The sequence below is a fragment of the Hypanus sabinus genome, chromosome 17 (assembly GCF_030144855.1).
Source record: "Hypanus sabinus isolate sHypSab1 chromosome 17, sHypSab1.hap1, whole genome shotgun sequence".
Taxonomy (NCBI): Eukaryota; Metazoa; Chordata; class Chondrichthyes; order Myliobatiformes; family Dasyatidae; genus Hypanus; species Hypanus sabinus.
The window spans coordinates 67,448,768-67,474,065 of record NC_082722.1 but is presented as its reverse complement, the minus strand read 5'-3'; the positions used below and the strand labels follow the sequence as shown (position 1 = coordinate 67,474,065).

Here is a 25,298-nt window from a genome sequence, read left to right as displayed (position 1 = left end):
GGAAATCAAGAATGAGGCACAAAACTTTTTAGTTACAGACATTTATTAAGTGTTATAAGAACAAAGAGCAAAGAAAAAGAGACAAAGACAGAGAGACAGACTGGACTTCTTAGTGTCGGGTTCTCATGTCATATGAAAGGAGAAGGAGAAGATTACATTGGTTCCTTACAACTAGCAATTATCTGTTGTAGAAGACATACTGCACACCTGATTGGTTTACAAGTTGAACTCACATTTAGTGACCAGTGAATTAATTATATATCGAAATAAAACTTTGTAAACAAATTCAACTTTTATGCATATAAAGCTGAAGTTACGCGGCAAAAGTCAGCAGAGAGAGATAAAAAAAAACAAGTCTGACAAAAACACTGGGCTACTAAGAGGAGGATAAAACCTCAAAACACAGAAAATAGAATCAATGGTCCAGCACTTTACAAGGTTTTAATGTGTACGTGAGAGTTAGAAGGCGGTGAAACATTTATGGTTTGTCCCTGTGATTTCAAGCATTACCCAAACCCCTTAGATACATGACACCCTCTTCTAGGCTGTTTCACTTGCTTTTTCTATTTACTGACACATTTAACATGTTTGGAAAGCAAGAAAATATACTGAGAAGCCACATTCATGGTGTCTACAATGCCTGCAGATAGCTCTGCTGTCCACAGTTAATAGTCATCTAGTGATATAAACTAACACTATCACTGTAACTTTGAGTGGATGTAGCTGCCTGACCATGCTGCAGAGCTTCAAGCATTTCAAGCACCACTTCCAGGAAGAGAAGCTTTGCACTCATAAACTCTGCAATTCTGGGTATAGATGTTGGCCTTTTTTTGTGGTTGTGAAATTGTTGACATCTTTCTTAAAATAAGGTGCTGAAGACACATTGAGATATTGTAACTCTCAGATTGGGGTGTCATTCTTTAACTTAATCAAGGTTTATTCCAAAAACATTGACATTTTACACAAATATATGTTGCAAATTTGGCAAAAATTAAGACTAAGGTTAATAAAATAAAAGAACTAATTGGAAAAAGAACCATCTAATTTTTGATTCATTCAAAGTACATTCCTAGTAGAGATTTCTTCATAGTCACTGTAAAAATGAAATCATGCAATCCCTTTCCTCACTAACCCATGGTGCCGAGGCCTACCGCAATCTAAAACTGAGTTATGATGAGCTAATTCTGCAGATATTGGAAATTAAGCGGCAGACTATCCTGAACTGTTTGGTTCAGGAGATCTGCAATACAGTACACCATTAAAGACAATTAATTGCTGAGAGAAAGCACTTGCTTCTCTTGTCTACAGTCACTGACACCACTATTCCTGGCCAAGAAGTTAGTTCTCCTACATGAACTGAAGGTGATGGATTAAACACACACAATTTGTGGCTATCCTCCATTCACTGCATTTTACTGGAGAGTTAGCCCCTCTTCTAACGGACGTTGGCAAGATTTTGATCTTGAGCTCTCTTTGAACCCAAAAACTCTTATTAAATTGACTCTGCTGGCTGTTTGCTGTTGTACACTTGTTTAACAATTTGAGTGTAAACATCTAAATAGACTCTGTTGGTTGTTTGTTGGGCAATTGACTTGCTTACTTGCTTACAATCATCAGATTGCAGTGGGCTCTGCTTACTTCCAATTCACTGGTTGGAAAAATACAACTCATTGGTTGATGAAGAGGATTGGAAAGGACCAAGAAGAGCCATGCCAAGAGGTTCCCAAGGCTTGATGATGATGAATATTCAGATCCAGAACTCTTCTCTCCATTGTGCCAGTAGATGGTAATACTGAACTTTAGAAGATTACCAGCAGCATCTTGTGGTAAGACTGTGTACTACAACACAAATGGACCAAAGTTGCGTCAACCCTTGACAATGGGATTGCGGAATTTTCATCCTGACTCTGAAATTCTGTAAGAAGATAGAAGGCTTAACTGGGTGACAAGAAACCAAATCAAGTATAATTTCACTCAAATATTAACTTAATGTAAATTGGGATAAAATTTAGTATGATAATTTAGTGTCCATAATACACTCATTTATTTTAAATTAATACAAAAGGAACCATGGTGTTTTAACATAGCCTTGTTGATCTATTTCAGATTCAACACAGATAAGTGGCCCAGCATGTTACATGTTTGGGCTATTTTCAACTCTACTGCGAAGTATCCGAGTTTAGATTTGGTCTATGACTAGCTTTAAGTAAACTAGTATATAAGATTTCTACAGTTTAGGAAATAGTTGACTTAATCATCAGAGAGAAGCACTAATCAGCTTTTAATTCCATAAACTTGTTGGGACCCACCAAAAGTCCATTGCGTTGAACTGGGTGAAGTACTGCCTCCCTGATGTGAACAAGTGTGCTTTCTATTCTTCCTAGATCTCAATCCTTCCATGCATTTCAGGCTCACAGCAGGCAACGTGTATCTCATTTAAAAAAAAACTTTATTGTAACACATTATGTAAATTCATTGACCTAAAATATTTCTCTCTCTAAAGATGTTCTAAAGAGTGATAGACAGTCTAGGTGGAGAAATACATCAGGTTACTTATCCTGAAAGGCACTAGTGAACAAGAATGGGTTTTTGTACAACAACTCACCTTTCATGGTGATGGTTACTGAGGCTACTTTTTTAAAATTCCAGATATATTTATTTACTGCTGATTACGCTCCTGGAATGTAGGAGAATGAGGGGAGATCTTATAGAGGTATACAAAGTTATGAGGTAGAATGACTACATACAGGATTTTTCCCTTCTGGTTGGATGAGACCAGAATGGGAGGTCATTGCTTTATGGTGAGAGGTGAAATATTTAAGGAAAACCTGAGATGGAACTTCTTTACTCAGAGGGTGGTGTGAGTATGGAACAATTCTAACATTTAAGAGAAAATTGAATAGGTACATAGATGAGAGAGGTATGGAGGGCTACGGTCTGAGTGCAGTTAGATGGGTCTAAACAGAAAAAATGTCGGAATGGACTACATGGGCTGAAGAGCTTGCTTCTATGCTGTAGTGATCTATGATAAAGAGTCAACTTCAAATTTTCTGCTGTGACTGTAAATGAATCGCCAAGAGAAACTGAAGCTGGTGATATGCCGTAGAAGTCTTTGTTCATCACACAACAAACAGACATTTTCATGGAGGCATTCTGGTAGAGGCTCATAAAGCCAAAAAGTACTTCATATTTTTATATCCTTAAGATCAAAGTTGACAGTAGATGATTCAATACAATTTCAATAGTTCCAATGACATTATTTACTTCAATACTTTGTTTTAACAAATGGTTCCTATGAGGTATATATTTGCAGTGGAAATACATTGTAATTGATAAGACACCTCTGAAGGTTCAAACGTCTTTGCTAGGTGAAACGACAATTAACACTAATATTGTAAACACCTCTGAGGACAGAGAGGCAGGCACCCAAAATTAATGTTGTCAGAGCCGACTCCAAGCACACAAAAAAACTATTCATTGCCTATAACTGTGATCATGTTTGATATGCTCAATGACAACATCAGTCCAGTTTGCCAGCTTGAACTCAAATCACAATGGTGTCCATATTGTCTGGTTTGATACAGGTCAATTAACACAACCTCATTGTCTTAACGTTTGGCTCATGGATATGCAAACGTCTCATGGTCACAATTTGAAAACCATATTCCTTAGTCAGTGGGCTTTTAACCTCAGTTTACTGCTTGCAATTTACAATAAAAACTGAAGACTGGTTTGTGCTTGAATTAATATCTGCTATGTTCACATAACACTAGAATACTCCCTAACATTTTCTACCTGCCAGAGTAGGATCAATGCTTCTAGATCAATGGTGCAGAACTCTGGATACTTTATTTGGTAGGTTAATTCCCCAGTGTAAATCGTCACTAGTGTGTAGGTGTGTGAGGTGATGTAATTTTAGGTTTATGAGCCTCTACCAAGACTGTCTGGTATCTTAACTCTTATGCTGTCAGACAGCTGTGAATAAATAATGGTCTAAAGCTCTACTCCCTGTATCTGAACATAACAAATCTTGTTCACCCATTCTCTAAAATACAATGGCTCCCTGTTAACCACTGCATTAATTCCAAAACACATCCTGCTTCTCATACTACTCTGTGCTCTTTACTCTCTCTAACTCTGATCTCCTCTATCCCAAAACCCTCCAGTAGTATGCACTCCTTCAACCATGGTTTGATAATCATTCCCAAACATAACCCATCTAAGTTTGGGAATGATACTGGTAGCCAGATATGAAACTCTGGAATTCTTTCCTTAACTTTTCTGCCTCTTTTCCAGCTCTTAAAGCCTATGCAACACCCAAAAGATGCTGGTGGAACTCAACAGCTCAAGCAATATCTATGGAAATAAATAGTCAGTGTTTCAGGCTACAACCGTACTCAGGACTTAAAACCTACATCTTTGACATTAATTTTGTTTTTCTCCTCAGACATCTTTTATATGTGGCTTAGTGTCAAGCACTGTACAGTCCTGCGAAGCCATAAAGGTTTACAATTTGGAAGCAGCTTACTGTGTTTGTGCTGACTATCATGCACAATAATACTAACCTTCCCAGTTTTCTTTGCACACTCCTGTGAATTCCACCCAGCTCCTCTCTAAGATTTTACCACACACCTACTTACTAGTGACAATTTACACTGGGCAATTAATCTACCAATCAACACAACTTTGTGATGCGGAAGAGAACTAGAGGGCACAGTGTCAGGTCCGCACAATCACACAGAGAGTATCACACACAGGCACACAGAACTGGAGGTCGGGATCAAACCCTGCACTACACAAATGTCTTGGAGTTTTTCTACTATCTTCAAGTTCAGTTCTGGTCAACTGTGTTCAATTCTGGTCACCTCACTATAGGAAGGATGTGGAAGCTATGAAGAGGATGCAGAGGAGATTTACCAGGATGTTGCCTGCTTTGGAGAACAAGTCTTATGAAGTAAGGTTAGCAGAACTGGGACTTTTCTCTTTGGAGCGTAGAAGAATGAGAGGGGACGTGATAGAGGTCTACAAGATTATGAGAGGGATAGATAGGGTGGATAGTCAGTACTTGTTTCCCAGGGCACCAATAGCAAACACCAGAGGGCATAGGTACAAAATTAAGGGAGGGAAGTTTAGGGGAGACATCAGGGGTAAGTTTTTTACACAGAGGGTTGTGAGTGCCTGGAATGACTTCCAGGGATGGTGGTGGAGGCTAAAACATTAGGGGTATTTAAGAACCTCTTGGACAGGCACATGGATGAAAGAAAAATAGAGGGTTATGGGGCAGTGTGGGTTTAGTACCCTTTTTTAAGGATTATGTGGGTCGGCACAATATGGAGGGCTGAAGGGCCTGTACTGTGCTGAAGTGTTCTATGGTTCTACGGTTCTATGGTTCAAACTCAAGTTAAATTGTGATTCAACCATTCACACGTACACAGTTAAATGAAATATTGTTTCTCTGGGGCCAAGGTGAAAAATACAGTACCTAACAGTCACCTACAGCACATAACACATACAGACACAAAAATAATATTAGCACAAGTCCCTGAGGCTTCTCTCCTCAAATGCAGACAAAAAGATGTTTCTCATATTCTGAGATCCATATGATCATTGGACTGTACTTTACCTTGGTTTCCTTCAGTTTTTTTTCAGTGACTTCTTTCTTGTACTTGATTGGTGGGGGAGTGATCTGCTCACATTCGTGTGTAAGAATGGGGTTTGGGGGTTTGGTGCTACTGTCATTGTTTTTGTCTGCAAGTGAGGGGCTCAGGGATTATGTGTAGGAGGTCAGTGATTGTTACAGGAGAGGGGGAATTTTGGGGTCTGAGGGTTTTGTTTCTTTTCCTTTTCATGCCGGAAAGGGGGGAGTTGATGTCTTTTATTTCATCAACACCCTTGGTCTTTCCTCATTTAGTGGCTGTCTGGAATAGACAAGTATCAGTATATGCATACTTTGACAATAAAATGAACCTTATGAATTGGCCTGAAGAGTGATGGTGCATGGGATATGGTCCTTCATCCATGTTTCTGCAAGAACAAGCATGCAGCAGCTCCTCATCTACAAGCAGATTTTCTTCCTATGCACATTTTAATCAATCTTTTGGTATTTTTTGTGGAAGGTACAAATAACATTGAACACAATGTTGTTAGAACATCAGAAGAAAAGGCTGCCACTGCACTGAAAGAGATGGAAGGTTACAAATATCAGAAGGTCAAGTTTCACGGGACACTGTCAACGATCTCTGTGACATTTAATGTGGCATGAGTCAGGTATGAAAGTTCCAAACGTGGGCTTTTGCAGCAAAAGAGCTAGTGGGAAGGGGGGGGGGGTAGCACAAGCAGGGGATCAGATTATAAAATTCTTTGATCTACAGGAAAAAAAGTTACAAGAAGATGAAAGAACCAAGTTTTGTTCAACATATTTGGACTTAACTTGCTCCAAGTTCACTCCAGCCAATGAAACCATGGTTATGAGTCAAGGTCAACAGTGTAAGTGGAAAATTGGCATAATTCACAGTTTTGTTCCTGCAAATCTGTTTTACCAGAAATTTGAACTTGAACTGAGATACTGTTTATACTTTCTGCCCCAGAAAAGCTGCTAAAATATGCTTCTGCAGATTATCAGTACTATACATGTTGTACACTATAATTTTGTTCACTATAATGGATATCCAAGAAAGCAATCTAATTTAAAGGTTTAGATTACTTCATAAAGTATTTCAGCTTTGCCTGAAAAGTTCCATTAGAGGACATGCATTCAAGGTGAAAGGGAGAATGCTTAAAGTCAGAAGTTGTCAAGTCATAGCACATTACAGCATAGAAACACACCCTTCACCCCATCTAGTCCATGCTGAACTATTACTCTGCCCAGTCCCATGTATCTATCCAAATTCCTTTTAATTGTTAAAATCGAACCCGCATCCACCACACTGGTAGCTCATTCCACAACCTCACCACTTTCTCAGTGAAGAAGTTTCCCCCTCATGCTCCCCTTAAACTTGCCACTTTTCACCCTTAACCCAGAACCTCTAGTTCTCAGTTAGAACAAGTCCAGTTATGTTCAGAGACTGGTATGTTCCTGGAACAGGCATTCCCAGGCTAGTGATGGGAGCAGATGCGATAGTGGTGTTTAAAAGATATCTTGATAGTACATTAACAAGAAGTGAATGGAGAGATATGAATCATGTACCAGGAGAAGGAATTAGTTTAATTTGCCCTGTTCCTGTGCTCTACTGTTCTACGTAGCATGCAAAATACAAGAACGAGACAAACATTCTGCAATGGCCATATGAATGCTGAGACTAGATCAGACAGGTGGCCATAACATATTTATGAGTAGTTACTAATATATTAGTACTTCCAGAGGTTGCAATTAGAGCAGGTTTTCTAATACAAAAGGAAAGACGTTGATAGTCGAACCCAAACATAAATGGGGGAAACAAACGTTTTGGGCGGACACTCTTTACCTGGACTGGAAAGGAAGGGGAAAGGTGCCATAATAAGAAGGTGGGGCAAGGAGAGGGAGTACAGGGTAGAAGGTGATAGGTGAAGCCAGGTGGGTGGGGGAGGGGGGATGAAGTGTAAAACAAAAAAGTAGGTTATGAGCCTGTTTTGTGTCAGGCAAATGAGCAAAACCATTCACAAGGTACTGCAACCAGACACCAGCATACACAAGCCTATGAACACCCCCTCTCCCCCAAATTTAGGAGATGATTAGGAAGTTAAACATCTGAACAATGCACAGAATCTTATAGGACTTTTTAAGAACAACATTGACCTTCAATTTTATGTACAGCTTCTGCAGAGCAGGAACAGAAAATGGACCTGCTAGACACAAGATTTTCTACAAATGTTGGAAATCCAGAGCAACACCCACAAATGCTACAGGAACTCAGCAGGTATCCATGGAAATAAACAAACTCTCAACATTTTGAGCTAAAACTCTTTATCTGGACTGGAAATGAAGGAGAAATGAAGGGAGAAGGAGTACAGGGTAGAAGGTGATAGGTGAAACCAGGTGAGTGAGGGGGGAGATTAAGTAAGAAGCTGGGAGGTGAAAGGTGGAAAAGGTAAAGGGCAGGAGAAGAAGGAAAGTGGATTATGGGAGAAAGGAAAAGAGGGGAGGCACCAGCAGAGGTGATAGGCAGGTGAGGAGAAGAAGTAAGAGGGAAGGCAGAGTGGGGAATTGAAGAAGAGGGGAAAAATTACTGGAAGTTGAAGAAAATGATGTTTGTGCCATCAGGTTGGAGGCTTCTTAGACGGAGCACAAGGTTTGCTCCTGAGATTGGCCTTATTATGGCAGAAGAGCAGACGATGGACCAGTATGTCAGAATGGGAATGGGAATTGGAATTAAATTAGAGGCCACAGGGATATCCTGCTTTTTGCAGATGCAGCAAAGATACTGGAAAAACAGTCTCCAATCTATGTCAGGTCTCACAAATGTAGAGGAGGATTCACTGGGAGCACCAGATACAGTAGACAATCTCAACACATTCCTAAGTGAAGTGTTGCCTCACCTGGAAGGACTGTTTGGGGCCCTAAATGAAGATGAGGGAGGATGTGAATCAGCAGGTGTGACACTTAATCTGTTTGCAGGGACAAGTGCCAGGAGGGAGATTAGTGGGGAGGGACGAATGGACAAGGGAGTCACAAAGGGAGCGATCACTGCAGAAAACAGAGAGTGGACAGGAAGTAAAGATGTGTTTGGTTTTGGAGACCTGTTGAAGATGATGGAGGTTATGGAAAAAGATGGGTTGGATGCAGGGGCTCATGGGGCGGTAGGTGAGGAAAAGAGGAATTCTATCACTGTTAAGACAGAGGGAAGATGGGGTGAGCAGGGATATCTGGGAAATGGAGGAGATGCAGTTGAGGGCAGCATCAGTGATGCAGGAAGGGAAACACTGTTCTTTAAAGAAGGAGTAAATCTCAGATATCCTGGAAAGAACAGTCTCATCCTGGGAACAGATGCAGTGGATACGAATAACTGAGAAAAGGGAATGACATTTTTACAGGAGACAGGATGGGAAGAGGTACAGCATAGTCAAGGTAGACAGAGAGATTGAGAAAGGGGAGAGAATTGTCAGAACTTGACCAAGTGAATCTATGTCAAAGCAGGGTGAAATCTTGACCAAGGGCAAGGTGAAAGTTGAAGGCAGAGCTGATGAAATTGACGAGCTCTGCATGAGCGTTTGAAACAGCACTAATGCAGTTTTCAATGAAACACAAAAGGAGTTGGGGAGCATTACCAGAATAGGCTTGGGACAAGTACTGTTCTATATAGCCAACAAAAAGGCAAGTATAGCTGGGGACCAATGCCAAGGAATAGAAAGTTGTTGAGGAAATTGAGAGCATGTGAAGTGTCACAGATGTAGATTAAACCAAGGAGGACTGAGCCAAGAGGGATAAACCTGCTAGATCTATTTTCATGTTCATCTTATTTCTATGCAGTGAGAATTAGCCCAAAATTAATAACCCATGGTCACATATGTCAATCCATAATCCATTCATTCCAGTAATCAAATTCTTCTTTAAGGGAAAATATTGGTGGATGCATGGATCATGTTGCCAGGGTTGATTGATATTTTAGGGATACTTAAGAAACTCTTAGACACTTGGATGATAGAAAAAAATGGATGTTTATGAAGGAGGGAAGGATTAAATTAATCTTCTGAGTAGGTTCACACAAAATGCTGGTGGAACACAGCAGGCCAGGTAGCATCTATAGGGAGAAGCACTGTCGACGTTTCGGGCCGAGACCCTTAGTCAATTTCCAGCATCTGTAGATTTCCTCGTGTTTGTTCTGAGTAGGTTTTTAGCTTGGCACAGCATCATAGGCTGTAGGGCTTGAAATGTGCTATAATGTTCAATACTCTATATTCATAATAGATGGCACAAAGAAGTCTCCTTAAAAAGTGATTTGTTTAGTTAATAGCATAAGATGAATACTTTGTCAAATAATGGGTCAAACCATGGTTGAAGTCAGATGTTGAAGCTAATCCAAACGTTAGCTGATTCAATTGGATCAAGCCAAAACCAAAAACTGATGCTGGTTAGCTTACATAGGATCAAATTTTTGACTTAGTTTTTCAAATGTGGTTTTATTGGTACTGGAAACTTGGAATTAGTGCCAGCAATTTGTTGGCCAGCAGTGGTGACTTTATGATTCTGGCACCAGAAACAAAGGATTTAGGCTGAATCAGGTCACATAGATCAACAGCCAGTTTCTTCAACCCATAGCTACCCTGCTGAACATCACAAAAACAAAGCAATGCTATTCATGCACTGTTCAGTGTAGCAGTAGACACTTTGGTCCTCTTCTTCAAGACACTAACATGGAAAATGAAACTGGAAAGGATGTTACATAACCATGTGTCCCCCTGGCTGATTTGGGAAAACTGTGGGGCGGTCTGGGTCATATTTATAACTCTTGCTCAAATATCTGCTGAAGGCAGATGAGGCAAGCCAAATGGCACAAGGAGAACATGACGAGTTAAAATATTGGATGATGGCTGATGGCAGTCTGACAGCATAGATCATGGAAGGTAAACTTCCCAACAAGCTATTCGTTTTTTATTAAGCTGCAAATGATCTGGTTTTAAAAAAAATCAAATCAACTGAACTAATTGAAAGTTTGCATAGGAAGATAGATGCAAGGGGAAATTAATTCCCTTCCCATTTAACTGAGCAAAATACACCACACATTTAACAGAAACTCTAAACATTAGGTCACTGTTAGGAAACGCTAAACATTAGGAGAACCAAAACTTGTAACGTTTGTTAATGCACTGTTACAGTTTAAAATCCTGTTAAATTTGACGTACAAGTGTGTGGCTCTATAGTTAACAGACTAATTGGACCCCTTTTCCCCACTTACAAAATGCACCATATCGGTATTACTGGGTTATTTTAACCAGGTAACATACATAAAAAATTGAGGGACTACTTTGTTGAACACCTTCGTTCTGTCTACAACAGGCAGGATTTTCTCGTGGCCACCTACTTCTACTTCTAATTCTACTTCCCATTCCCAATCTGACACATGGCTTCCTCTACTGCCACGATAAGGTCACTCTCAGGGTGAAGGAGCAACACCTAATTTGCCATCTGGGTAGCCTCCAAGTTGATGGCATGAACATGGATTTCTCTACCTTCTAGTAATTTCTCCCCCTCCTGCTACTCTATTTTCCATTCTCCTTTCTGGTTCCCCTCTTACCCTTTCACTTCTCTGTTTCAATGTACATGTGACAAATAAAGCTAATCATCATCTTTAAAACATACAGTAAAAAATAAAACATGCAAAAGAGGAACAACAATGTACATGGGTTCATGGACTGTTCAGTAATCTAACAGTGAGGGGAAGAAGCTGCTTCTAAAATAGTGGCTGTGGGTCTCAGGCTCCTGTACCTCTCCCCTTGATGCTAATGAGAAGAGGGCATGTCCTGGATAGTGAGGGTCTTTTATGATAGATACAGCCTCCAATTTGCCTACAACATTCAAGTTTTCCTCACAAGCAGGTAATGCTGAGAATTTGGTTTAATCAATTCAATACTTCAGGAACAGCCACGTGAAAGCTGGGCCAAATGTTCATTGAGAAAGAGAGGGGCTGGACAACATTGATAAAGGAGAAAAGAAAAACAGAAGTGAGAGTTCCTCACAAAACAGAAGTACACTGGCAAAGGTCATGGAGAAAGACATAGCCATACCATTCCATGCTCTCATTCTCGAAAGGACTATGAGATAGCGTAGGGGAAATGTTTGATGGCTTGGAGCCTGCACTCACTGGAGTTCGGAATAACATGGGGGGGATCTCATTGAAACTTAGCAAATATGGAAAAGCTAAATAGAGTGGACGTGGAGGGGAATGTTTCCTATAGTAGGGAAATCTAGGGCAGAGGGCAGAGCCTCAGAATAGAAGGACATCCCATTAGAACAAAGATGAGGAGGGATTTGTTTAGCCAGAGGGGCATCAATCTATGGAATTGCTGCAGAAGGCTGTGGAGGCCAAGTCATTGAATATATTTAAAGCAGAGGTTGATAAGTTCTTGATTAGTAAGGGTGTCAAAGGTTACGGGGAGAGGACAGGAGAACAGGACAGATAGAGATATTAAATCAGCTGTAGTGGAACAGTGAACAGTCACGGTGAGATGAAGGGCCTAATTCTGCTCCAATGTCTTATGGTCTTACAGCAAGTATGTTCTAAGTGGGCATAAGCAGAGTACAGTTGGGGGAAAGTGGTGCAAAAATTAAATAAAGATGAAAAGAAAATATTCACTTTAAACATTCAGATGAGAACCACAATAAACAATTTTCGTGATATAAGAACAGTTTGGAACAAAAAACTGAGAACGCACAGTAAGTCTGTCAACATATGACGAGAAAGCAGGATAATCTTTCCGAAAGCCACAATGTCAAAATGTAGGATTTTTTTCTCCTTAAATAAATAGGTTTTTGAATTGACAAATGCACATGTGGCAGAGCTCACAAAAATACAGTTAGTGTATTTGCAAGTAACCAGAATAAACAGGGCTTGATCCCAGTCAAATAAATTCATTACACAATGCTGGCCCCTCACAAGCCGGAGGTTGCAGACTCTAGTACGTCCAACAAAGCCACAACGAAACTGTCAAGGCTCCTTGGTGCGTCAAGGCAGGCAACAGTCCGTCCACAAAAACAGCCAACAAAAATTATTCTTGATGACAGGAGGGAGCAATAATAATCCCTTGAAAGCAATGCAATAGATTGCCAAACGCTGCAAACACACATCACCATTAGAAAATTAAAGGCAAAGGAAGCCAATTTAACTCTTAAGCAGATTAATACGGGCACAAGAGTGTGAAATGTTTCTTCAGCATCAGCACTCCACTCAGCAAGCTGCTTTCTCAGCTGAGATTCATATAATCGAGGAGTACTTCCATGGTATAGTTCCAGGTAGGAAAAAAGCACATTATTAGGTCACTAGCCAGCTAAATGACTACAGGCCAACTGCACTCACAAAGCGTTATCAGCCTATTGAAACAAAAAATTCACGCCATCTTAAAAGTTTCTTCCCCCTGCAGTTAATCTGATCAACCATTCAAGCTAGGCCCCACCACCCTGTCTACCTATACCTCAGTCACTGCACCTTAAACATCTAAAACCACATTTTATAATGCTGTTTACATTATGTACACCTTATTCTATATCCATATTCACTACTCTAGTGTTCAGCTCACCACTCCATAAGGCTTTACTCACTGAATTGAAATGACTCTACTGCTGCGGCCCACAGCCATTACCATTCACCACAGCGCTGTGGCTCTTCTCTCACGTTCAGGGACTCTGTGGTTCATGTAATGCGTGTTATTTGTTTACTTTTTTAATTTGCACAATTTGTTTTATTTTGACACATTGGATGTTTGACAGTTTTTGCTGTGGGGGCTTTTCTCGTTAATTCTACTGTGTTTCTTTGTTTCGTGGCTGCTGGCAAGAAGATGAATCTCAAGGTTGTATATGATTTACATACTTTGATAATAATTACACAGGTACATTGAACTTCAAACTTAAACTCTAACTTTATATATCTTTTTTATTTTTTATTATTGGTGAATGTTACACCACAGCAGATTTCTAATACATAGAGCATAAAACATTACAGAACAGTACAGGGACTTCAGCCCATAATATTGTGCTGATCTGTTACCCTACCCTAAGATCAATCTAACCCTTCCCTCCTGCATAGTCCTCCATTGTAAATGTACACTCAGTGGCCACTTTATTAGGTAAACCTGTAGGCTTGCACATAAATGCAAATATCTAATCAGCCGATCATGTGGCAGCAACTCAATACATTAAACTCAATACATGATCAAAAGGTTCAGTTGTTGTCCAGACCAAACATCAGAATGGGGAAGAAATGTGATCTAAGTGACTTTTTGACTGTTGGTGCCAGAGAAAGTGGTTTGAATATCTCAGAACTTCTGATCTCCTGAGGCTTTTATACAGAATTATCTTTAGAGCTTTACAGAGAATAGTATGACAATTTTTTTAAAAAGAGTGAGCAGCAATTCTCTGGATGAAAATGTCTTGTTTCTGAAAGAGGTCAGAAGAGAAAGGTGTGACTGATTCAAGCTGACAGGAAGGCAACAGTAACTCAAATAACCATGCGTTGCATCAATGGTGTGCAGAAGAGCATGTCTGAATACCCAGCACACCGAACTTTAAAGTGGATAGGCTACACCAGGTCCACTCCTGTACCTAATACAGTGGTCACTGAAAGAATACAGCGAATAAAGTTGATCTTGATTCTTGAAGCCTGAGATGGTCTGGTCAGTAATTGGTCACTGTTTCAACTGCTTTAAAGTAGTTGCTGATTACATTGCATGCATTTTGAAAAGTGTAACATCACATTAATTTGGAGCCCACCTTCATCATACACACAGCTCCTCAAATGACCCCTGCATTCTGTGTGTGTACCTGCAAAAGGATTGTGATGAGCAGCAATGCAAGGCAGAAAAATTAAACTTTGCCTTACATAGTGAAATGATTCCATAAACTCCTGTCAAACCAATTACCTATAAGGTTATAAATACAGCATGCAAACTCGCAGAAGCAGTCCCAGCAGAGTCTGCATATTACAATCCAAAGCATTCACAGGGGAGTTTAGAATCTGCCTCCACAAATCTCACAATGACTTGCTCAAAACCAGAGCAAGAATAAGATTTAGGGTTATCTGCTCTCTGCAATTATCCTCTGCAATTGGATTCTCGACTTCCTAACTGGAAGACCACAATCTGTGCAGATTGGTAATAATATCTCCTCCTCGCTGATGGTCAACACTGGCACACCTCAGGGGTGTGTGCTTAGTCCACTGCTTTACTCTCTCTATACCCATGACTGTGTGGGGAGGTATTGCCCAAATGCCATCTATAAATTTCCTGATAATGCAACCACTGTTGGCAGAATCTCAGATGGAGACGAAAGGGCACACAGGAGTGAGATATACCAGCTAGTTGAATGGTGTCACAGCAACAACCTTTGCACTCAACATCGGTGAGACCAAAGAACTTATTATGGACTTCAGAAAGGGCAGGACGAGAGAACACGAACAACTCCAGAGATCACCCAATAGAGGGATGAGAAGTGGAGAGAGCGAGCAATTTCAAGTTCCTGAGTGTCAAGATCTCTGAGGGTCTAACTCAGTCCCAATGTATAAATGCAGCTTTAAAGAAGACAGTGGCTATATTTCATTACGAGTGTGAGGAGATTTGCTATGTCACCTAAAACAACCAAAAACTTCTACAGATGTACTGTGGAGAGCATTCTGACAGGCTGCCTCACTGGCTGATATGGGGAGCTGGGTGGTGGGTACTGCACAGGAACGAAAGAAGCGACAGAAAGTTGTAAAATTAGTCAGCTCCATCAAGGGAATTAGACTCTGTAGTATCCAAGACACCTTCAAGGAGCACTGCCTCAGAAAGGCATTATTAAGGACCCCCGACACCCAGGACATGCCCTCTTCTCAGAGTTACCATCAGGAAGGAGGCACAGAAGCCTGAAGGCACATGCTCAGCAATTCAGAAACAGCTTCTTCTCCTCTGCCTTCTGATTCCTAAATAAACATTGAACCCATGAACACTACCTCACTTCTTAAAATTATCTTGGTTTTTGCACTATTTTTAATTTAACTATTTACATACTTACTGTAATTGATTTACTTGTTTATTTTTCCCCATATTATCATGTATTGCATTGTACTGCTGCCGTTAAGTTAACAAATTTCACGACACATGCTGGTTATATTAAACCTGAATTTGATTCTGATTCTGCTTTACAATCTTTTTATTAAAAGTATTCTTAAATTTAGAACAACACATAGACTTTCTCCCAATTTACTATATCCATACCCTAAACAACAAGTACATTTACGTCTTAAGACAAACAAGTATCAATAGCTACTGCTCCAGCTCCTCACTGACCTTCATGGTTTAAAGAAAACTTGGTGGCTCCTTTATTTCCATAAAAGAAACACCACCTCACAAATCCCATAAAACATAAGGTTGGACGGATTGAATTTCTTGGCTATGCATTATGATTCAGCTCCAACAAATTCCCACACAAGTATTTCAGATTTTTATCCATACAATTATACCACATAGTCCATAAACATTATTTCAGTTAAAAATTCAACACAATGTTGGCTAAGTTTGCATTGACCAAAATTTTTCTGCACTGACTTCATAGCAAATGATAATAATTTTTATGAGGCATTGAAGAGAAAAAGTTCAGTAATCCTTATTTCTTGCAAATACATCTGTTAACACTGCTCAATGACTTCAACAATTTTTATGTAGCAAATGTGCAATGTGTAAAGTTGAACAAGTTGTTTTTCCAATTAAATAGAAATGTCTTGGATTTGTTTTTAATATTTTGACTTCTCAGAAGAGTCAAATGAAATGTAAAATGTAAATCTGTAAATTGAAAAAAGCTGCTTTATCGAAAAGGCACTTCAACTTTACAAGCCTTTAAATATAGAACTGTACATAACAGGTACAGGCTCCTTGGCCCATGATGACTGAACCAAACATGATATCCATTTAACCTTATCATGTCTGTCTACAGCTACTCTATTTCTCTCCACTCCCTATCTGTTCATGTACCAGTCTGAATGACTATCAAATAGTGCTATCATACCTGTTTCTACCACTTTGGCTGACAGTAAGTTCCAGGCACCCACCACTCTGTTCATAAAACTTGCCTCAAATCACCTTTAAACCTCATTATATAATCTCTATCTACATCAGTGCAAAGAGAGTCACAAATTGTACTTCAAACTTTAACCCTTGAGTTTGATATATAATACGTTCTATTCTTATTATTGAACAATTTGTTTGGTTCCTTGAATTTACGTGCTTGTTTCAAAATCGAAAGATAATCACACTGTAGCACAAAATATCCAAATTTGCTTTCCTAAATCTACACTGATGCACAAAACAATTTTGCTCCTGTCAATCTATTTCACATCTGTGTCATTCCAACAAAAGATTAACAGGATTTAAATAATATGTGTAGTTTCATGAAGCTGTTTCTTCCTATATGTCCACAGCAAAGCAAAAGAGAACACTGATGAAGGGTCTCGGACAGAAACCAACTCTTTATTCCTTTCCATAGGTGCTGTCTTACCTGCTGGGTTTTTCCAGCATTTTGTATGTTTTACAAAGGAGAAGCATTTTCAAAACTGGATATTACTTGTGCTCCTTACTATGTTCAAATCAGGATCTATTCATTGATCCTCACTCTAGGTGTTATTGGTTAACAGAATTCCTCATACAAATGATTGGTCAATCAGCAGTAACCTCTGCATGATTTAGGCCTATGTGACTTTAAACATCATACTTTAACATTAACTAGCACCATTCACATGAAGCTGTTTAATCTGACCAGACATAACTTTTTTTCTGGGTCACCATCAGTGTAAGATTCGGTTATTTTTAGAAGGAACAGAATCTATCCTTGTACTTACATAAGAACTTGCATTGTACTTGCACAGGAACATAAGAAATAGCATGTTTAGGTCACACAATAATAAAGACAAAAAAGTGCAATGGGTGTAAATGTGAAACAAAAACAGGAAATGCTGCAGATTCTTGGCAAGTCAGGCGACAACTGTGGGGAGAGAAACAGAAGGCTTCAAACTTATGGTCTTTCATCAGAGCCAAGCAAGGTTAGAAATTAAACAAATTTAAGTTGCAGAGAATGTGTGGAAGGATAAAAATTCCAATTATGACCTTGTTATCCCTCAGAGATTGATGCCATTTTTTATTGATGACCATGAATCTTCTCTCTCTTTACCTATACTGATGCTGCATGACCTGCTGACTATTTCCAGCCTTTTTCCTTACACATCACATGACCTGCACCTTGTTATAAAATGATCTTTCATGGGTTGACCTTAATTCTATTCAGCAGACCCAATTTCTATATCTCCTGAATCCTTTAGTGTCAATAAATCTAGCACCCTCAGCCATGAACATCCTCAACCACTGATATCCACAACACTCTTGAGTTGGAGAATTCCAGAGGTTTGCAAGGCTTCGTATATAGAAATTGCTTCCAGATCGCACTCTGAAATGGCCACTCCCTACTTTGTGATTTTGCCCCTAATTTTAGATACTCCAGCGTGGAAACATCTTTATGATAACCCTGTCAGTCTGCCACCCACTCCCAACAGTCTCATTAATCTATGTGTATCAATATTCCACAAAGCTGCCACAGTGTCTGATGTATTTATTCCCCATGTCCCATTCCTCCAACTCTGCCCTACAAGTGTTGTTTATTGCATTATAACACATAAACTAGTAATTATCTTTCTTATTGTGGTATCTTAACATCACCATTTCTTATTTCCTATGTGGTAGGATAACAAATTTGATCTTTACCTCGATATGAGCAATTCCCACTCTTGGGTAACAAACCAGTAAATGGCGGAAACGGTAGGCAGGTTAAACATCCACTTTTACTCAAACATTATGTTTGCACTTCATATTTCCAGCATTTACAATATTTTGCTTCTAACACTTCAAATTATAGTCCAGTTCCCTTTCAAATTATACCAATATTACTTATGCAACACAAGGAAATCTGCAGATGCTGGAAATTCAAGCAACACACACAAAATGCTGGTGGAACACAGCAGGCCAGGAAGAAGTACAGTCGAAGTTTCGGGCCGAGACCCTTCGTCCTGACGTCCTGCTGTGTTCCACCAGCATTTTGCGTCAATATTACTTACCTCAGCTACACACTTTGGCAGTTCATAGGCACCATCTTCATCATTTAATGAACAGAAATTCAAAAATATAATTTTGAAATATGCTACTATGTTTAGTGCACCACCCAGCACATGTCCTCTGCTCATTGTTACCATGAGGACGGAGATACAGAAGTCTGAAGGCACATACTCAACAATTCAAGAACAGTTTCTTCCCCTCTGCCATCTGATTTCTAAATGGACAATGAACCCATGAACACCACCTCACTACACACACACACACACACACACACACACACACACAATGCAATTCAGACTTTTTCAATATTTATCAGGCACTGCACCGTACTGCTGCCACAAAGTTAACCTGATATTAAACCTGATTCAGATTCTCAAAGTCAAACAAATCATATTCTGCAATCAACATGTTGGAATATGAAAGCTTGCATTGCACTGGAACACCGTTGAGTTTCTCAGTAATTCATTTTAGTGCATCGGTCTTCCAGTCAAGAGACTGAAAGGTACTAACACAGGCACTTCAGATTAGATTTCTGCTTCAAATGTGGTTTGTATACACCCATGACTGGAACCTGAATCACTATTCTCACCATGCTGTGCCAAGAATCAGGCATACTGTTGGCTCAACTTCATATGAGTTTGAAGAGTACTGGTATGTCACCAAAGACTCCATCAAATCTCTACAGATGTACAATGGAGAGCATTTTCATTAGTTGCATCACAGCCTGGTACGGAGGTGCCAATACACAGGATCACAAGAAGCTGCAGAGTGTTTCCAGACTCAGCCACCTCCATCAGATTCCAGATTTCAAATTTCAAATTTCAGATTGATCTGATTCAGATCTAGATCTGAATGTGAAATTTGCAATCTGCAGAGGATTGTGGTCTCAGGCAACCCCATCATAGGCACAGCCCTACCCGCCATCGAGGGCAACTTGAAAAGCTGGTGCCTCAAAAAAATGGCTTCTCTCTCAGGGATGCACCCTGAATGGATGGTGAGTTTCAAATGTTGACGCACCACTTGAACCTTGTGGTCTCCTTCATATAATCATGCTCGATGTGATGGAAGCTATTGTTTCCCACTTTCTTTAGCTGTACAGTTTTCACCATCCCAGAGATCTCTCCATGGTTACAAGCTCAATGACCATAGCATTGAGGGAGGACAGGGTTAGTACCAGGTTCCCAGCACAGCAGTCTGCAGCTGCCAAGTCTGCAATTGCATAATGTTTCAGGTACAGAGGCACTGTCAGAAATGCATCTCTCTATACATAAAATGGTCTAATTATGCCTTTTAGCACTCTCCTTCCATCAGCACTCTCATTCCCTGGATTACATCCAGAATAGTGAAACACATTTTGAGAATCACCAATGTAATTGAAGACCACATTAGCACTCCAACACTCAGAGTGTCATAGCTTTCACTTAAACCTAGCTTTGTTTGTTGATAATCTCTTGTTTCCCCACTAAAAATCGTCTAGAATTCTGGGAAACAAAAAATAAATTACTATTAAGGAAACACACACAAAATGCTGTAGGAACTCAGAAGGCCGGACAGCATCTATGGAAAAGGGTACAATCAACATTTCGGGCTGAGTCCCTTCGAGTCCTGATGAAGGGTTTCGGCTCAAAATGTTGACTGCGCTCTTTTCCATAGATGTTGCCTGGCCTGCTGTGTTCTTCCAGAATTTTGTGTGTGTTGCTTGTATTTCCAGCATCTGCAGATTTTCTGATTGTTACTATTGCAGAATTTCCCCTATCGTTCCCCAATGCAGTTCCAATGGTATGGGAGAGCAGAACAACCCACCTTGTTAACTAATTTTCAAAGTAAGTAATGGTATAGATTTTGCTGGAAAATATTTGCAGTGTCCTGTAGAACAACTAACAATTCCTTCTTCTACTGTTGCCTAAACAGCATTTTCAATTTGTGATCTCCCAGTCTACCCCACAGAGGCCCACACACTTGGTTTGATTACCAGCACTGCTCTTTGATTGTAGCTGTTTTCTCAGAATCAGGTTTAATATCACTGGCATATGTCATGAAATTTGTTGATTTGCAGCAGCAATACACTGCAATACATAGAGAAACACAAACCACAGTAAGAAAAATATATATTAACATTAAATCAAATAAAGAGAAAGAGAGAAAAATAGCATGGTAATGTTCATGGGTTGGTTCATTGTACAATTGGACAATGTAGGGGAAGAAGATGCTCCCAGAATGTTGAGTATGTGTTTTTTAGTTGCTGTACCACCTCCTTGACGGTGGCAATGAGAAGAGGGCAGGTCCTGGGTGATGGGATTCCTTAATAATGTTTGCCACCTTTTTGAGGCCTGTTGAAGACATATTCAAAAAGTGTGATAAAGCTTCCTGAGTTTGCAGTCTTCTGCAGCTTTTGATGTTCTGGGCACTGGCCTCTCTATAGCAAGCAGTGATGCAACCAGTTAGAATTCTCTCCACTATACATCTGTAGAAATTTGTTATAGCTTTGATTACAAACCAGATCGCCTGAAACTCTTAATGAAATATAGCCACTGTTGTGCCTTCATTGTATTTGTATCAATGTGCTGAGCCCAGGATAGGCCTTCAGAGAGGAGGTGACATTCTGCATTCTTTTACAAAACCAATGTACTTTTATATGGGATGATCTGCCTGGATGGCACATAAGTATTATTTTAATGGAATCTTAGTGTACATGACTATAATAATAAACCACACAGATCCAATATGAGAGCATGATAATGAAGATATTCCACATTGCTTCGAGTACATGACATGTTTAACTGTTGTTTTCAATGGAAATGAATGCATGCAAGGGTTAATTTTCAGGATATCTAGTTTGCATTGAATTGTTTATGCTTTTCTAAGTATACACATCTTATCCTTTATTTAAAATTTGCTACATTTTTCAAAATCTATTGCAAAGTTTCAAGGACTCTTTATAACACATGTTCCCAGTATAGATTTTTTTTTAAATTTGCACTATTTGTCTTCTTTTACACATTGGCTATTTAGTGGTCTTCACTTATCTATAGTTTTTCATAAATTTTATTGTATTTTTCTATTTTCCTGTAAATGCCTGCAAGAAATTGAATCTAAGGATGGGATATGGTAACATACAGTAATTTAATAATAAATTAGCTTTGAACTTTGAAAGTTTTTGAATGTTCTGAATACCAGAAGTTATACAGTCAGATTGTCTGAGCAACCCTACGATGAATTAACTTGTTGTTAATATTTTTAGTTTTGTGGGGATTGCTTGTCTCTTTACATATAGAATGCTAATTTTATTATGCAGAACCATTACCAGATACATCCTCTAGCCTGCTTCCCTCGATATGTGATTAGTTTGTACTTTTATAATGGGTTAGTAATAATTGGGGGGAGAATTGCTGCAAATCCTGTGGTAATTTCTATTGACAATTTCTGGAAGATTGTTGAGATTGGAAAGGAATGGTTACAAATTTTAATTTGAACATTTTATAGAATAATTTATTTTATTTTATAGCTACAGCACAGAATGGGCCCCTCTGGCCCAAAGATCCACATCACCCACCAATTTAACCCTTGCCTAATTACAGGACAATTTACAATGAACAATTAATCTAATAACTGGCCTGTCCTTAGACTGGGGAAGGAAACCAGAGCATCTGGAAAAAGCCCATGCAGTCACAGAGAGAACAGATAACCTCCTTACATATGCCGCTGGATTTGAACTTTGACCCCAGAGCTGTAATAGCATCACACTAACTGCCACGCTACCATGGTGCCTCGATTCTGTGTAATATTTATGCCATAGTACTTGTGCTGAAGAACTGAAGAGCATGAAATGTTCTCATCATTTCAATGGTATAAGTGAAGTTGTTTCTGAAGTTTAAAAGTGCAGGGTTCATTTCACTGCAGCTTAGGGACTACACCACATGTCACAATTATGTAATAACATGTCTGAAATAGTAAAGTGAAGGGCAATGTTACAACTACAAATAAGTTGCCTGGTCCCCAAATATGAAACATTGCAAAATACTTCAAGGATTAAGGAACAACTTTATTCATCATATACATTTATATGTATTAGGAATATGCTTTGGTATTTTGGCACAGCACACAATTAAAGAAATTTATAAAGAACAAAGAATAATATGAAAATAAAGTCGGAGGTAAAAGGTCAGATATGGAATAAAATGTGCATACATTCATAAATACCAGTGTGTATTTACAATGTAAATAACATTATAAGAAGTAGTTTGATGTGTTTGCAGTGCAGTGACAAGATTAACATAAAGAGAGAGCAGGGATGGGGCTAACTAAAATGATTGATCAGATTAACTGCCTGGGGAAAAGAAACTTTTAAGATGGAGTGAAACTTTTGTTGGAAGAGCCCTATAGTGATTTCCAGAAGGGAGCATTTGGAAAAGGCAGTTTGCTGGGTGGGTAGTGTCTGCAATGATTTTAATTGCCCACTTCTGTGTCCTGGACACATACAAGTCCTGCAGTGATGGTGGATTGCAGCCAACGACCTGTTCTGCTGACATGACAGTTTAGCTAATTCCTATTTATATAATTCTAACCTTGTACATTGTTGAAAAATATACAGCACTGCTAAAGTAGCTGAAGGATCATTTATATTAAGTTACGTTGACTGGGATTAATTATGGCATGTACTCAATGGTCATGCAGGTAAAAAGTCCTGATGGTCACAAAATTAAACCTCAAGTACTTTTTTTAAAAAAGATGAGGTCTGTTTGTCACATGTACAGCAAAACATACAGTAAAATGCATTACTTTGCATCAATCACCAACACTGTCTCAGGATGCATTGGGGAAGCCTTCAACTGTGTCACCAACACTTCAGGCAGCAACATTCAATACTCACAATTTACTGTCCTTAACCTGCATCTCTTTGGACTGTGGAAGGAACCCTGAGCACCCAGAGAAAACCCACGTAGTCACAGGGAGAACATAACTACAGACAGTGACAGGAGTCGAACCCCGTTCGGTAATCACTGGAGCTGTAAAACAATTATGCTGACTGTTATGCTACCACGGAACTCCAGATGCAGTTAAGAATCTGATATGTGCTAGTTCAGAGGTATGATAACCATTCACTACACTGCACCATGCAGAACTGGAATAGAAAATTGAAAGCATGAATGCAAAGAAAACCCCTCAATCTTGGTCATGTAGTCAGTCCCAGAACAATATTCTGTAAGATTCTTGTGGGAGGACATTAGCTGTGACACTTCCTAACAGAACCACAAGTCCTACAATTAATCATCTTTCTATTATCACTCAGGGCAAATGAAAACCTGAGACCAAAAGTAGTTGCAGAAAACTAATCAAACACTAAATAATTAAAGGTCATTTTGTTCTTCAAAAGGGAAGAGGGCAACCTACAATTCCTGTAGCTTGGTTCAAGAACACCTCGGTTTACCAGAAATCAAGCTGAGAGTTTTAACTTTAGCCATTAATTGATTAGAACATTCCAGACTAACACTGCTCAGTGAGCGTGTTGATCAAAAATCACAACCTGTATTGTCATTTATGTGGCAGTCATTTTAAACCAAGGGTTACTTTAACAGATCAAATGTGAAGAAGAACTGCACTAGAATTTGCATAGTTTACTCTCAACATGCAAGAAATTTTCAGGGAATATTTTTAAACTGATAAATTGGATTTGGACTACCCCCTAGCTGTGTTCATTACAACAAAGAACGATTTTTAACATTTTATTCCAGATTATGCAATAGTTACAAACAAGCAACAGCTCCCGTCTCCAAAACTAGAAAACATGCAAAAAGGGCCTTAACAAATTTGCACATGCTAAGAAGCCACTATAAGCATTTCAATGTTGCCACAGATTTAATGACACAAAGTCATTTGAAGATTTTTAAAGAAAATAATCATACTTCATTTCATTCCATCTAACTTTTTGCGAAGACATTTTAACTAAATGAGAACCCAAAGCACATTATAGAAGAGTTTGAAAATATGAATATTGTGCTTAATAGTTATAGCCAAGTTTTCAATACATTAAAATGCTTTCGACTGGCACAATCCACGTTGCAGGAGTATATGCTAAGGGACACACTAACGCTTGGTGCAGCCAAAGCAAGGGCTCAGTGGGGAAAGACCACAGTATAGGGTCCTCCTGCTACTGAAGGAGGGGGCAGGTGAAGAAGTCCTTCAATTCTTATAGTAGTATACCCACCCCAGGGAGCCTCAGGAATGACAGCAGTGCTATTGGTGTGTAGGAACGTAATAGAACTGTACTGAATGCATTGACCATGAATATAAGAATGAAAAGGAATTGGATGGTTTATTCATGTAAATATATTTCTGCCAATAATGTTTATTTTGATATATAAAAATAATACTTTCCTGTTATTTTTTGACTCTTGAATCAATGAGATCTGATGATTTTGAGTAAGATCGCAAAAATCTAATTATATGTAACTTTGTAAGTACTCATTAAGAGAAGAAAATAAAAGAGTTGCCTTTCCATAGGGCCTTTCACAGCCTAATTCCGTTCCAGCATACTTTAT

At 39.2% G+C, this 25,298-nt stretch overlaps 1 protein-coding gene across 4 annotated transcripts in view; it reads right to left on the bottom strand.

Annotated features, from left to right (window-relative positions):
- wwox (WW domain containing oxidoreductase) overlaps nt 1-25,298 on the bottom strand; it is a 1,112,408-nt gene that overhangs the window by 497,414 nt on the left and 589,696 nt on the right. The window contains exon 9 of one of the 4 annotated variants that reach the window (XM_059993261.1): nt 116-1,915. The exons of the other annotated variants lie outside the window; for them this stretch is intronic. Coding sequence (XP_059849244.1) covers nt 1,808-1,915 — 108 coding nt within the window. The 3' untranslated portion in view covers nt 116-1,807. Of the gene's footprint in view, nt 1-115; nt 1,916-25,298 lie in introns of those variants that run through there. 4 annotated transcript variants of the gene reach the window in all.